At 39.5% G+C, this 16,093-nt stretch overlaps 1 protein-coding gene across 2 annotated transcripts in view; it reads right to left on the bottom strand.

Moving 5' to 3' along the window:
* Positions 1 to 16,093, bottom strand: part of pde4d (phosphodiesterase 4D, cAMP-specific) — a 145,727-nt gene that overhangs the window by 101,573 nt on the left and 28,061 nt on the right. The window contains exon 1 of one of the 2 annotated variants that reach the window (XM_082188278.1): positions 2,705 to 3,173. The exons of the other annotated variant lie outside the window; for it this stretch is intronic. Coding sequence (XP_082044404.1) covers positions 2,705 to 2,961 — 257 coding nt within the window. The 5' untranslated portion in view covers positions 2,962 to 3,173. Of the gene's footprint in view, positions 1 to 2,704; positions 3,174 to 16,093 lie in introns of those variants that run through there. 2 annotated transcript variants of the gene reach the window in all.

The raw sequence follows: 16,093 nt of genomic DNA, 5'->3' as shown, positions 1-16,093 counted from the left end.
AAATAAAAAGCTTTGCAATTGCTCACTGAAGGATTGAGTGTTAGCTTACATGATGTCAATGTTTTGCTGGAAATCAAAGTTGTGTGCCAAATGAGATAGCAAACAGGAAACAGAATTGCAAATGGAATTTGAATGTATGCAAGTAGAATTAAATTAATTTAAATTCAATGAAATTCATATGGCTTCATATGGCTTTTACTACAAAAGCCAAGTTGATCAAGACTGGATGGATGAATGGATGGATGGCCAACCATATAAAAAATATTTTGATTGAAGTAAGGGGAAAAAATGAAGAAACACCTGGAATATTTCCTTTAAAAAAATTCCTTTCACACTTAAAGACATGGAAAAAAAGGAAAATTATTTCAAATTCACCTTATGACCACTTAAATGGAATATTGTGATAAAGGTAACTAACTTCAATCATTAAAAATGTTGTTTAATATCCAATATATTAAGACATAAAGTGGATGTGAAAATGTACTTGAAAAAAGAAATAACCCAAGTCAGAGAGATTTCTATCTGAGGCCATCCAAGAGATCACCTATCAAATGGCAAAACCTCGGGCTCCATTTCACTTGATTGATGGAACCATTTTCCTTTGCAGGGGCAAAATAATGGTGTTAAAAAAGGCATCTGAATCCAACAGCTGTTGAGCAAAGTGATCTTGTATTCTACCATTTACACAAAACAGCTCCCACACCTCTCAAATGTGGGCCAATTAATCGCATCTAAAACACAGCAGGGATTTTTCCTCTTGTAGATGGGTAACATTTACGAAGGGATATCTGAGAGCGAAAATACAGATACATCAATAATGTCTGGCTGTCTTAGTCAACTGACAAAATAGAAGCACTGTCTGCACAACAAGCAATACCTAATTGCACATGACAAGGGAATATTTCTCATTATTGTCAATACCATGTACCTTTGACTTTGGATTCTGAGTATGCATGTTGTCACTACAAACTATGTCTGCTGAAAAATTACATATGCTTGAATTATGAGGGCAAATGCACAGGGCCATCTACCTTAAAACAGCTTTAATGAGCATAGACACTGACACCTTGATTACACCCCTGCGGTTCTGAATGATGATATTCTCTGGAAAGCCATCTCTAATCAAACAAGCTGATAGACTTTGGATGAGCGCACCAATTCAGAGGTTTTCTAGAACGGCCAGAGCGTTTCTCTGAAAAGAAATTCTCGAGGTTAGGGATCAATGCAAATGATTGCAAAATCAGTGAGAATGTACGCTGTGTGTAATTTCATTTTAATTAAAGTCACCTTGAACTCAAATTAAACTAATCTTTTTCGAATATTGTAGTGTTTATTAAAAGCCCTTGCAATTTTAAATCTAAATCTCCTTCTTGCAAAAAAAATCTCTTCTCTTCTCTGATGATGTGTTTACTGGCGCAAGGGAGGGACAGCCTGTCACTCAACAAGTTACATCACAGAAATAGCAAACCACAACCATCCAATCAATTCCCGATGTACAAAATCAAGTCCTGGCCTATATTTTTTTTCTCATTCGAGAAGCCATTTCACTCAGATATACGTCACAATAGGTAAGAAATGTTGATCGCTACTTCCGTTTCATGCCGACTTTAAAATGCATGTTAAAGATCTTAAAAGTAAACAATTCATCTTTACATACCTTTCTTTCTTTTTTTAAATGCTTTGCACTCATAATGTTTAATCAAAATGTGATAACTGGATCTTCCGGTGAAAACGACAAAGTCGACTTAAACCCCGTTCCTGCAATCTCACGTTCATCTGCCTCCATTTTTGAGTGCAATGGCCACATTGAAGAAAAAAAAAAGATAAAACTGATTTCTTTTCCGATAATCCGTTACACAACAGGGAAGAAAATATCTGTCACTACTTCGGTTTCATCGCAACTTGTGACAAGGCCCTTTATGGCATTCTTTACATATGAAAATGGCACTGATAACTGTTTCCGCTTGGCACATTTCTCTGGTGTTGGATCAGAAATGGTTAAAAGGCTAAAGAACGCTACTGAAACTCTGTTAAATGTATTTCAAAAGTGGCTTGTGACAGTAATCCGGAAAGCGAGGGGGCAGCAGGAAAGGAAGTGTGAAATTAAGATTGAAGAAAGCAATGCAAAAATCCTTCCTGGAGCCCAGTAATCTGACATATTCAACAACAATAACAACAAAAAACAATTATTTCCATCATTTTCGCTGGCAAGAAATTGGAAGATTAGGATATTTGAGGATGAATTGCAATATGTAATTCTTCTTCCCTCAGTGTTCACCTTAAGGGAGGAAGCTTGAAAGCGCGTTTATGCAGTTATGATTTATTCAATAGTGGCCGAGAGCATCTGCCAGGTGTTATGGAAAGATCAGTAATATCAAAAGAGAACATGCACATTAATATTTGTTTGTTCGCGCACCAAAATGCGTGCCGGCGGGCTGAAAACGGCAGTCACCACTCAAAGTGACGCAAAAACCAGCAGGTGACAAGTACGAAGCATATGGAAATGATTTCGAAAGACACAACAAACAGCAAAACTTCTCACGCATATCAACTGTTTGACAAGAGACTACAACATACGTGTAAGCACACCTTTTGCAACTCTAACGTCTGACAGCATCCTATAATAAGGCCAAGCCACAAATAAAAATACAAGGACACCCCCAAAAAAAAAAAAATTCCACATTGACAGCAGGCAAGGTCCTACCAAGTGTGTGCCACGGTGAACCGCCTCTGTTTGTGGCTGTTGTTGTTGATAAGCATCCGTCGGAGGAGGCGCGGGGAGTTCCGTGGCGACAGCCGGGGTGAAATGGTGGAGGGCGGGCGGCGGTGCCCCCGGGGTCGCTCCTGCTGCAGGAGGTTCTCCCTCAGGATCTTCACCAGGTCCTCGTTCAGCCCGACGTGCTTGGGCATGGGCGGCACTGCCAGCGTGTCCTGGTGGCCCACGGCCGCTTGCTGGGCCATCCTCACGCTTCGCCCTTCCTTCTCCCGCTGCTGGGGGCAAAAACAAAAAAATGTCCACTAATCCGGCGGAAAACTCCCCAGGGCAGGGGAGAGCAAGAGTGAGCGAACGAACTCTGGGCGTCTCTGCGGACCCCGCACGGGCTGCTCGCCGTACAAACGAGTGACTAGAATTAATCTACGAAAAAGCGGGAGAGCGGAAGATTGCGTGCTCCTGTCAGGACAACTGCCGAGCTGTGATGGTGTGCTTTTGAGAGAGAAGAGGAGCGAGAGAGAGAGAGAGAGGGGATGGGAGGGAGGGAGGGAGGGAGGGAGGAGAGACGGAGCGAGCTGTCGATCTGCAGCGCTTCACTAACTGCTGACTGCAAGCCACCACTTCGCTAAAGAGCCATTCAAATTATGTGTGTGTGTGTGTGTGTGTGTAGGGCATGGAGCAAGCGGCCACTGCTGCCAAGAAGCAACTTTTCTCTTTTTTCCTCTCTCCCTATTTGTCTGTGTAAATCCCACAAATTTATGACAAGGATGTGTGCATTAATGCATGTGCGTGTACAAAGGAAATAGTGTGTGTATTTGCTCATCCTTTGATCACTGAGCAGCTGTTCTAAATATGATTTTATTATGTAGACTTTGTGCTGCCAAACATTTCACAAGAAGAAAAGCCTCACAAGGCAAGGATACACAAAGATTAATGAATCCTGACAGGTGCCAGCTATAAATATTGCTTATGATCATCACAGCATGATTATTTTAATAACACTTAGCTGTAGGAAAGAAAAACAGTCTCTGTAATATTTCAATCATTTCTCCTGGAAAACAATGAAATGGAGAGCAAACTGAGACTTTTGCTGAAAGTGACAGCTAACCCACAAAAAAAAAAAGATCTGCCTTTTTTTTTGTTCCAGTACTGTATTACTTTTTCTTCTGTTGAACATAAAAGAAGATATTCTGGGCAATGTCTCAGTAGTCATTTTCTCCATAGAAATGGAAGTCAAAGGGCTCCAATGTTTATTGGTTCCCAACTTTCTATAAAATATAATTTTGTTTTCTGCAGAAGTCATACAGGTTTGGTTGAATCTAAGAGGTTTAATGAAAGAATTCTCATTTTGGGGTTTTAATTTTCCCTTTAATTTTCCTCAGATTCTCCAAAGAAAAAATAAACAGCAATAGCACACGTTTCTTCCCTAGAGCTTCAGAGATCTCAAACTGTAGTCAGATTTAAAGTCTGCGATCAAGTCATTATTGTAAATACTTCTTCCAATACCAAATATACTATCAACATAAATTTAATTTGTTAAAGCATTTCTGTATCTCAAACTGTAGAGCAATGCTAAGGCGATGTTCGATCAACACGTTATCAACTCGAAAAAAATGACACAGAAGGGGTACCCTGTGCATTAAAAAGTGACGCCAAGGGGTCCTAACTAAAAGTTCAAGTTGGGAGTGAGAATATGTTGGTTAAATGAATGAACTGATACAATGTAATCTAACTTTCAATGCAATGTAAAGTGTCTGCCAAAAAAAGTGTCTGCCAAATGCCTAAATGAAATGAAAATCTCTTCTTAGGCGAGATCCCAACATCTGAGACAAAATTTATATTCAATAATAACCAGGATCTCCATGTCTCCTGAGCGAGAAAAGAGCAAGTATTAGCATCTCTGTAAGATCTCTTTACCATCTATTGCTTTGTATTAGTGTGCAAATGTCCAAAAATGACAATTATTTACAAATCCCATTTTTGTATGCCTACTTGCATTTTTTCCCAAACACAGAAACTCATTCAATAATCCCAAACATAATCATCATCATAATAAATAGACATCAAATGCAACATTGTTTGTGACAATGAGGTCAACAGCACTTCTCTGGCCAGTCCATTTCACTCACCTGAACTGGTGATACCATCATTAACCCCTATTTAGTTCTAGTCATTTAACAGATGCTGTTACCCAAAGCACTTCTAACAGGGAGAATCCTCACTGTAGAAGCATCAGGTTACTGTAAGTGTTTTGCTTAAGGGCACAATGGTAATTCAATGGGTGATTCAAAAGCTTTCAGTTTGCAGCCTATAGATCTTTAATCACTACAGGACATCACCCCCTGCCGACTGCAACAGACTGTCATTGGTTTTTAAAAAAACAAGCAACACATCACTAATAACTGATAACAAGTCTGTGCGGGACCCTCTGGGCTTTTTGAGAAGAGAAGCGTTCAACATGGTTTCATTAGTTCACATCTGTCTCTGTGCACACTGTCAGCTTGCCAGCTGTTATCAGCGAAAGATGTATTCACCTTTACTTTACTCAGTTTAAAGAATATTGTTAAAAGCAAGAGACCATTTAATAACAAACAAAAAAATCTTAGACCTATAATATAATAAATAATCAACTTAGAAATTGTCCAAGCTACTCTTTTCCATACAATAAAAGTGTTCCAAAAATGACAAAAATTACCATAAAATAGTAGGCCTACATCATTGGTTTGTATACAAATGTTCAAAAGTTTGGGGTCAGTAAAACTTTTTAAAATAAATTTATATTTTTATTCATCAAAGATACATTAAATAGTTTGAAAGTAAAAGTAAAAGATTTCTATTGTAAATAAATGCTGTTCTTTTGAACTTTATATTCTCCAGAGAATCCTGAAAAAATTATTTACGGTTTCTTTCCACAAAAATACTAATCAGCACAACGGTTTTCTACACTGATAATAAGAAATGTTTCTTGAGCAGCAAATCAGCGAATTAGAATAGCCTAAGTTTTGAAGGATCATATTATGACACTAAAGACTGAAAATAAAGCTTTTCCATCACAGGAATAAATTGAAATATTATTTCATTACTGTATTCAAATATATCAAATAAATGCAGGTGAGCATAATAGACTTCTTTCAAAAACATCTTACAAATGAATGGTAGAGGGTGAGTAAAAAAATATCACAAAAATATGACTTACATACACTGTAGTGCATACTGTATATTTCACGTGTTCAGTTAACCCAATGCCAAAGAGATGTTCATAGGTCTTACTTATTGTGCAGTATAAAAAAACTTGAAAGCCAACAGGAAACACTCAAAGCATTACAGCCAATCAAAGTCTAAAGTGAGTAAGCCTGCACTTAAGTAAAGTCTTAATGAAATCATCTCCACGTAATGAGAGCATGACATCAGCGAGCACTTCAAACTGCCCCCCGAGCTGAGAACCGTGCTAAGAGTGACTAACCATGTCTGCACCACAGGAGGAACACCTTACCTGGAGGATCTGAGAATTAACACCCAAGAAGACAGACAAAAATAGCTAAATGGAAAGGAAGATTGGTGGCCGCACAAAACCTGCAATTTGGTTGAAATGTGAGTAGTTCATTGTCAAATAAGACGTGTTCATCCTTTTGGTTATGAAAGATGTGACTTCAGATCAGTAGATTTTGCAATATTAGTTGCGCAAGTTGCGCTCCAATTAAATCTCTTGATATCATGTAATACCATAGAGCGCACGTCACACCTCTCCTCATAAACTTGCACTGGTTGTCAGTTGCCACTCGCATCAAATTTAAGGCACTGATGTTTGCTTACAGAACAACCACTGGCTCTGCACCCCTATACCTAAACTCACTACTTCAGACCTATGTGCCCTCCAGAAGCTTGCATTCGGCAAGTGAACAGCACCTTGTGGTGCTATCCCAAAGTGACACAAAATCACCACACAAAAAAATGTCCAAGCTGGTGAAATGATCTGCCTAACTCAAACCGAGCTGCTGAGTCTTCAGCCATTTCAGCATTTTTTCCGTCAAAACTTGACCCAATAATACTAACACTCACTATGCTATATATGTAGACATTTTTTTATTTATTTTTTTTATTCTGAACCTCTGGATTTCAGCTCATTACTTCAAGGACACAGGACAAAAATTCTCACCAGCTCTGGTTCTGGCCTGTCAATCTCTCATCTAGTATATAGTCCCCAGAAAAGGAGCGTAAAACATAAGAATAGACAATCAAATACACCATCTAGCGAGATATTCGATCTCTGCTTGCTTTTCCTGGGTTAAAAAATATCACTATACACTCAAGGGATATGATTTATCAAGGGATATAGAGATATTATGATTTCAACAACTGATTTGGTACCCCTCACCATCAGTATGCACATTCGGCATCAGTCAACCTCAATGCGTGCATGTTCTTTGGGTTGTGTCATAGTAACTGGTAGAACACTGCATTGTGTGTTCACTTCCCCCTCCCCACTTCTCCCTGCATGACGTCTGTGTGTGTTTTTCCACTGTTACCCTTGGCAACATGGATGGAGAGAGACAAGTGTGTGTGTGTGGTAAGAATTGACTCAGAGCTAGAGATTTAACGGAGGAATGAAAGGAGACTAATCCGCAGAATGCAGCTCCAAACCCAGTGATGGTGATATGCATACATGAACGCCTCATACAAACACTCTCTAGGTGAACCACACAGAACCGGTCAGAAATATTTCCAATATTGGAAGGAAGGAAGGAAGGAAGGAAGGAAGGAAGGAAGGAAGGAAGGAAGGAAGGAAGAGAAAATGAATAATAATACTAATAATATAGTAACAATAAAACTGTTATACTACTACTACTAATAATACTTATATTAGTATTACTAAATAAAAGTACTATTTGTATTATAATTATAATTAATATTTTGATGTTAATTTATATTTTTATTCATACCAATATAATTGTATTCATAATATTTTATATATAATTATAGCTATTTTTAAAGTTTTAACCTGCCTATAGTGTGATGATAAATTATATTATATAAATTATATATATTTTTAAATATTGTATTGCATCAATAAGAATCAAATGAAGAATTAAAAATAAACTGAAAATCCTCAAACCAAACTGGCTCCTAATCACTATATTTTATTGCCGTTCTTTCTCAGACTTGAATCTAATGAAATCACTATTGGGAATAATTTCAAAATTACATAATCATAAGTAATACTTCTGGATGCATTATGTAATAAGAATTTGGGAGGAAAATGAGCTTAATAGTTGCAAAAACACATTTAATTTCTTATTTTTGGGGTGAAATGTAACCTAAAAATGTAATCGTGATATTTATTCCTCTAGCCCCAACCATGCCAAGTTGAATACTTAGAAATATATTCCTGGCTCAAAATACATATACAGTCAAGTATATATTGAACATCCATAAATGCAAAGTATCTCTTTGTGTGCAGAGTTGATGGGGCTGCACGACCTCTATAGCCATTTAGCAGTTAATTCGCACTGACTGACTAACTGCCTTCCAGCTGATATGGGAGAACTCGGTTCCAGAGCACCTTGTGTGAATAATAGCTGTGGTACCCTTCAAACACAACAGTATAAAAATACCCTTTTAAAGTCTGACATGCTGAGAGAACGGGTGTATAAAGGATGTCCTCAAATACTTTCAATCAAATGTGAAGAAGTGACATATCTTTTCACACACATTGTGATTTTATCATTATTGCAGCAAGGCTGTCATACCTTTGTGTTGTCAGCACTTTGAAAATCAAGGTATAAAAAAACTTCAACTAAAATTAGATTGCACTGTTGTGCGTTGGCAGCCAAGTATTTTAATTGATAAATGGAGCAACTTTAGATTCTAAAATAAACTGTTTCTATTTTAGAAACAGCGAGAACAAAGTAACAGCACATTTGTATAAGGATGGACTAAAATAAAATGACAAAAACGGTCAACTTAAAGGAACAGTTCCCCCAAAAATTCTAATTCTGTTACGTCATTAGAAGCCTAACAGATTGTGTCACTTTACCATGGCTGTTTCATATTTCTAAAATGACACATTTCATTTTTGGGTGAACTATTCCTTCTGAGCTGCAGGTCTCAGTGGTGTACACTGCACACACTTAAGGAACAGCATTAGAAAGCTTGAGTTCCATTGACAGAACGTCTTACAGTGAAACATCTCCCTCTACTGGATAACTGGATTCAAACCATGATATCTTAAAGGGGTGGTTGATTGTGATTTCACTTTTTTCATTTTAAATAGTGTGTAATGTTGCTGTTGGTGCATGAACATTATCTGCAAAGTTGCTGCGCTGAAAGTTCAACGTAAGCAGAGATATCGTCTTTTAAAAATCAGGAAGTTTAATGCCTACAAAAACGACTCGAATGGGACTACAACGAGATACTTCCCGGGTTTTATACGTAGCTAACCCATGCAAAAAAGGGGGCATGGCCATATTTCTGCGGCTTTGTCGAAGAGGAAGAGTTATAGTGGAGAGCTGTAGCCATGCCGTCGAAAGTGTTATTTTCACCCAGCTGCCAGGTCTTCTGTGTTCGGGCTTCATACGGACGCTGTAGTTCGTCAACAATGGCTAAAATTTATGTTTGATTATGTTCCTGAAAATGTCAATCGTAATAGCTCTCTGTGCTGCGCATTTTACGGAAGACAGCTTCCAGAATCTCCACGAATTCAATGCCGGATTCAACAAGAAACTCTTACTAAAACATGAAGCAGTTCCAACTTTACAACCAGAGACAACAGTTGTTGGGCCACAACCTGTAAGTAAGACTTAATCATTTTAAATGTATTTGCATGTATAATTTCAGACGTAATGTTTTAGTTTTATCAAGGACGTAAACAAATGCCAGCGCTGGCTTTAGTAGCCACTTACACGTACAAACGCGTACAAACATTTTGAACCTGAATTTGTAATTATGTACTAATTTTGTAAATGTATTTTCCATGTATATTTTATGACGATCGATTTGATCAGGAACGTAAACCAATGCCAACGCTGTTTGTTTATAGCCAGTTAGTTCGATGCTATTTTGTGTGTATAAGACAAACGTGTATAAAGTTACAAAAAATTATATAGCCTAATCGCAACAGCAAACTTCAGCTGCTGAAGTTAAAACAATAACTTTAAAAAACTGTATTACTCAGTCATTTATTCAGTTATATTAAATGTTTAATCAGGAGAAAACCGTATCTCAAAAGCTAACAAGCAGCAGTAGCATTTTCAAGTAACAGCATATCGGAATTCATATATAATAATAGTAGATTAGAATAGAATAATAATAATAATAAAAAATTTACCATTCAGAAACGTTTTGTAAGAGCCGTGTTTGCGGAGGTTGCTTGACTCTCTTCATTGCCGCTTTCTGGGTCTGATCTGGCTCAAACTGATACGGCAGTATTGACACCATTATTTACATTTGACCGGAGCACATGCAACTTTCGCCCGTAAAGGTAATGGGCGTGAAGTTTCCGGACAACATGCACTACGCAGTTTAGCCAATTACAACACACCGGCCCAACTAACCAATCTGAGCCCATTGCCTGTTTCCGAGGGAGTGGTTTCATAGAATCAGGAAGTCAACCAGTCGTTCAAATGACAGAGGAGAAAGCAGCTTACAATAAAGGTGAAATTTATGAAAAATAAGACTTAAGAAAAACAAAAAACCCCGAAGACATGTTATATTGCACCCCACAAACACAATCATGCAAAGAAAAAAAGCAGTAAACCACCCCTTTAAGGTTTACTGTTCTTCATTTTCCCTTTAGAGTCCCAGGGAATCCACTCTACGTTGTGTTTATGTCACTGAATCTTTATTGCCCTGCCATTTCTTTATTTGCATAAATGAGAAATAAATGTAAACATGCATTTTCTGTGGCTTTCTCTGCATTTAATAGCACAGTTCGATTGGCTTGTTGAGCAAGCTATTTTATATACGAACGCACATCGAGTTAATCTGCTTACTATAATGCTAACATAACACAAAATGGAACAAACATAACACAAAATTAATCAGTGTCACAGAGTCAGCCACACCGTCACAGCCCCAATCACCAGGACCCGCCCACTCGTTCACAATCACCAGATTACTGACTCGCTGCACCTGCACTCCCTCATCAACACAGCCTATATTCATAGTTCACCAGCCACTCATTGTCTGGTATTGTTCTGTCAGACTCCTTACCACTCTACTCACCTGAGATCGTCTCGTCCTGTATCCAGTCTTTCTTCCGTCTGTCATCCTGATCCAGATCACTTGTCTTCGTGTTCACTCATCACCAGCACAGAGAATCCACTTCAGTCATCGTCAGCTAAGTCACCACCATCATTCAGCAAGTCACCATCCTCTCACCATCGTCTGGTTCCCACTGTTTCACCACCACTCTGCTTCAATAAACACTGTTTGCACTTTAACACCTGTCTGTCTCCTTCTGTGTTGTGACAGAAGACCAGACCTCAATGCAGAGTCCTACCGAAACCAGGGAGGAGCATCCACCAGATCCGTTTGCCGAACTTGTGCAAGCAGTTCGGCAAAGTCCCCTCTGCATCACCTGCTCCTTCGCAACCTGCCTCTGCCAGTCCCATGGCCCGACCAGTGACATCCACCGGTGATTGCAACAGGTTTCTACTACAATGCTCCTTGTATTTTGAGATGCAGCCACAGCTTTCCTCCACCGAATGGGCGCGTATCGCCTTCATGATCTCACTGTTGTCTGGACGAGTGCTGCATTGGGCGCAATCCATCTGGCATTCACAAGGCCCAGTCAAGTGTTCCTTGGCATCCTTCACCAAGAAGTCTTCGGTCAAACTGCATCAGTATTATCTGTCCATGATCAGCTGTTCAAACTCTGTCAAGGTAATTCTTCCATCAATGTATATACTCTTCAGTTCCACACCTCAGCGACATCTAGCGGCTGGAATGAGATGGCCCTGTTGACAGCCTTTCGCCAGGGTCTCAACCCGGAAGTGCGCCACCAGATAGGAATTTGTGACGACACCGTCGGTTTGGAGGGTTTCATTCGGAAAGCTGTGCGCATCTCCCAACGTCTATCAGCCTGTTTACTGGATCAACCCGCTCCGCATCCTCCGCTCACCTCACCATCTGTCGCCCTTCCAGCACCTGAACCCATGCAAGTCGACACATATCATCTTACCAACGCGGAGCATCAAATAAGGCTACTAAGCACTTATGTCTGTATTGTGGGGGAGAAGGTCATCCTCACGAACTCCCCGATTCGACCACCATGCCCAGCGGTGAGTACTATCCAGTTTCTTCCAAAAATCGCACCCCTCACTCATACGCCTGTCCAAATCTCAACCCTAAACTTCTCGTTTCAGCGCAAGCACTCATTGACTCCGGGTCCACAGGGAACTTCATCTCTCATCAACTTCTCCAAAATCTCAACCTCCAGAGGAAACGTTGGACTCCCAGGAACTAGCCATCCAGACCATTCTCGGCAAACCGCTGGGCTGTGGTCGCATTCGTCACTTCTCCCTCACAGTAACGCTCCGCGTAGGCTGCCTGCATGAGGAGATCACGTTCATGGTGCTGGATCAACCACTGACCTCATCCTGGGACGCCCCTGGATGAACCAACATGAACCCACCATCAATTGGAACTCTGGAGAAATTCTGCAATGGAGTGATTCCTGCTTCAAGGACTGTCTGTCATCTGTGCTCAAACCGTCTACACGCTGGACCTGTCGACACCCCTCTAAGTCTTTATCCAGAATCCAGGTGAACACCACCTCGGTTGAGAGCCCTGAAACCGAAAGTAAAACCAAAATTCCTCCAGAGTAGAGGGCGTTCCAGGATGTGTTCAGCAAGCGGTTGGCGACCCGTCTACCACCTCATCGGCCATGGGACTGCGCCATCGACCTGCTGCCTGGGGCCACTCCACCGAAGGGTAAGGTCTACCCTTTGTCCATCCCGGAGAAGAAGGCCATGGAGGAGTACATTCAGGAGGCTCTCAATCAACGTTTCATCTGAGCATCAACGTCCCCTGCCACTTCCAGCTGCTTCTTCGTGGCCAAGAAGGACGGAGGCTTGCGGCCGTGCATCGACTACCGGGCACTCAACACTCAGACCGTTAAGTTCAGTTATCCTCTTCCTCTGGTCCCTGCCATGGTGGAACAGCTCCATGGGGTTCGCATCTTCTCCAAACTGGACCTGCGGAGCGCCTACAACCTCATTCGAATACGCAAGGGGGATGAATGGAAGACCCCCGACAGGCCACTACGAGTACTAGGTGATGCCGTATGGCCTGTCCAACTCCCCCTCCGTATTCCAGGGGTATATGAATGAGGTTTTCCTGGAGTACCTCCAACGTTTCGTCATCGTCTACAAAGACGACATTCTGATCTACTCCCGGAACATGGCCGAACATCGCCAACACGTGATACAGGTCCTCAAAAAGCTGAGAGAACACCACCTCTATCTCAAGTTGGAGAAGTGTGAGTTCCACACACCATCCGTCCAGTTCCTCGGATATATCATCGACCAACAAGGTATCCAGATGGACCAGAGGAAGGTGGACACCATTCACAACTGGCTCCAACCCGTCACTATAAAGGAACTCCAACACTTTCTCGGCTTTGCCAACTTTTATCGAAGATTCATCCAGAACTACAGTCTCCTCAGCTCACCTCTCACCTCACTCCTCAGAAACCAGCCCATGTCTCTGTCCTGGAACCCCTTGGCCACAGAAGCCTTCCAACGTCTGAAGAATGCCTTTATCACCGCTCCATTCCCGGTACACCCTAATCCAGAACTCAAATTCGTGGTTGAAGTTGATTTTTATAATCCCACATCGCAAAGTATGTTTAACAAACTAAGAAACAGCTTAAATTCAAAACATAAAATATCAGCAATACCATTCGGTGGCTCGTTGAGCTACAAGACAAACTACTCTCGACTCAGCAGGAAGTGAACTGCGCGAGCGGAGCGAACGCCAGATCGTATATATATATATATCACTCTTAAGTGACAATGCACTGCTTTAACAAATCTTTTAAAAAAATCATACATCTTGACTTAAAACAAAATAAAATAATCCATAAAATTATATCAAAGAATCGAAATTACATTTAAATTCAGAAAAATAATGATGATTTTGAGTGAAAATTATTTAAGGGCTCCCATCATGGGATCATTTTATGGATTTAGTTTTCACTAATTAATTTAGTTTTTAATTATTTTTAAATGTAATTTAATTGTATGAATTAAGCAGCTTGTGAACATACATTATCACTAGAAAACAACCTAAATACCTGTAAAACAAAATATAATGCAATTAAGACATTTCTCTTTATATAGAACCTTTTAGGCATAACTGTATTTGCCATGGCATAGTTGAATATTAAGAGTTCTGTACATGGAACTGACATGCCGTGAGCCTCAAACACCATTGTTTCCTCCTTCATATGTAAATCTTGTGTTTGCAGAAGACCACTGAAAAATCCCAACATAACACCAACTGTGACATTGCAGTCGGGATCATTAATATTTACGCCCCCCAAATGTGCATATTCCAGCCCATGTTCTAGGCCAGGCAGTATTAACGTGGACCTGTGCAGCCGAATCATCAGAAGTTCTGCAGGTATTGTGAAAAAGCAAGCAAGGACAATAGCGAAAATGGCAGATCATGGAAATAAATGTTTCGGTTCCAGGCTGTGCAGGGGATGTGAGCACTTTTCATACCCTTCCCACAGAACAGAACTGTCAACGGGCATGGTTGATGTTTATCTACAACAGGATACGGCACCATTTTAATTCAAAGTTGTTAGTTTGCTCTGCCCATTTCACCACTGACAGTTTTTCTAACCTGGGACAATATCAAGCAGGCTTTCGCTCAGTGTTTGATACTGAAGAAGGATAACGTTACCTTATCTAACTAGCAAGCTCCAAGTAACAAGCATAGATAACTAAATAGTATGAAGACATATTTACACGGAGGTTAATATTATTTCCAGCCTGTGCTGTCATATAAACACAAGCAATCTACAAAATACAACTGTAGATACATTTATGTCAATCCCTTTTGTCGGGTAGTATTATAATTTAGCCTATATTTCATTAACAACATATAACTCAGGAACAAACTAGGTTAGTTTGGTTGCTTACAGATAGCTCACTCACTGCTTCTAGCTAACGTGACTTTCTCCACCACTTAAGTTGAAATGATTGTCATTTGACAATGCATCTAGTCAATTTGTTCAAATATTTTTCAGTTTAAGAACTGAAGTAGATTATTTTGCAAGTTTGAATTTCAGAGTACATCTCAGCTCCTGCGTACAAATCTGTGAAACAGCCAATCAGAGCAGAGCTCAACATTATTATTCATGACCCTTCCAAATAAGGTAATAACAGCCCATTTCATTCTAGGGACAAATCCTAGGGTTGTATATGGACATGTAAAACCCTATCTGGAGAATTTTTTTCCTTACCTAAGCCACATACCTTCTATGTAGATATCAGAGAACAATTTAAAATATTGTATCAATGCATTCTATGGCACTTTTAATATAAATTATAATTTAGTTATAATAATAATAATAATTTATTATTATTGAATACATTTTGGCATGAATAAATTACTATATTACTATAAATTACTATAAATGATAGGACTATATTATTGTTATTATTATCAAAGTTTGCTTTGAAACTATACAGGCTGTAACACTTGACAGAGCTATAACTTATTTTTTTACTTTTATATATTGTAGGCCTATATTGCAATTCGACTTCTTCCTCAACTATAATTTAACCCTAACACAGCTAAATATCCCCAACAGTATGATAAAATCAACAAAAATATTGAACAATACTCCAATAGAGAACTACTCCTGCTCTCCTTGAACACAAGAGGGCATAATAGTATCAGAAACAAATTCCTCGACAGCTACAGCATTTCTGATTGTGTTTGCATGGTAAAAACATCTCATTTTTATATTCCACATTCAAAATTATAATTTAAATAGCACTGTGCATTTTAGGCAGCTATTTTTACTTCAAAATTATAATTTAAAATAGCACTGTGAATTTTAGGCAGCTATTTTTACCTATATCACCTGAAACATAAGAAGGGGCCAATTTGCACTAGCAGTTTATTAATGACCATTATTAGGTTGCAGGATGAATCACTGCACAAGGTAAGTTTAGAATTTTCGTGAAATGCTTAAAAAACAAGACCTTTAGACACCTCAAAATGCATCCTGTTTCCGCTGTTATCTCTTAGCACCATCACAAACACGTTTGATAGTTCTGTGGAAGGTGTGGAAGACCAAAACAAGGCATCGCATTCCCTTATATATCACAGATAATAGAGTTTGCTTTGCACAATTACTTTTCTCCC

Source organism: Leuciscus leuciscus (genome assembly GCF_965113295.1).
Source record: "Leuciscus leuciscus genome assembly, chromosome: 13".
Taxonomy (NCBI): domain Eukaryota; kingdom Metazoa; phylum Chordata; class Actinopteri; order Cypriniformes; family Leuciscidae; genus Leuciscus; species Leuciscus leuciscus.
This window is presented reverse-complemented; position numbering and strand designations above follow the sequence as displayed.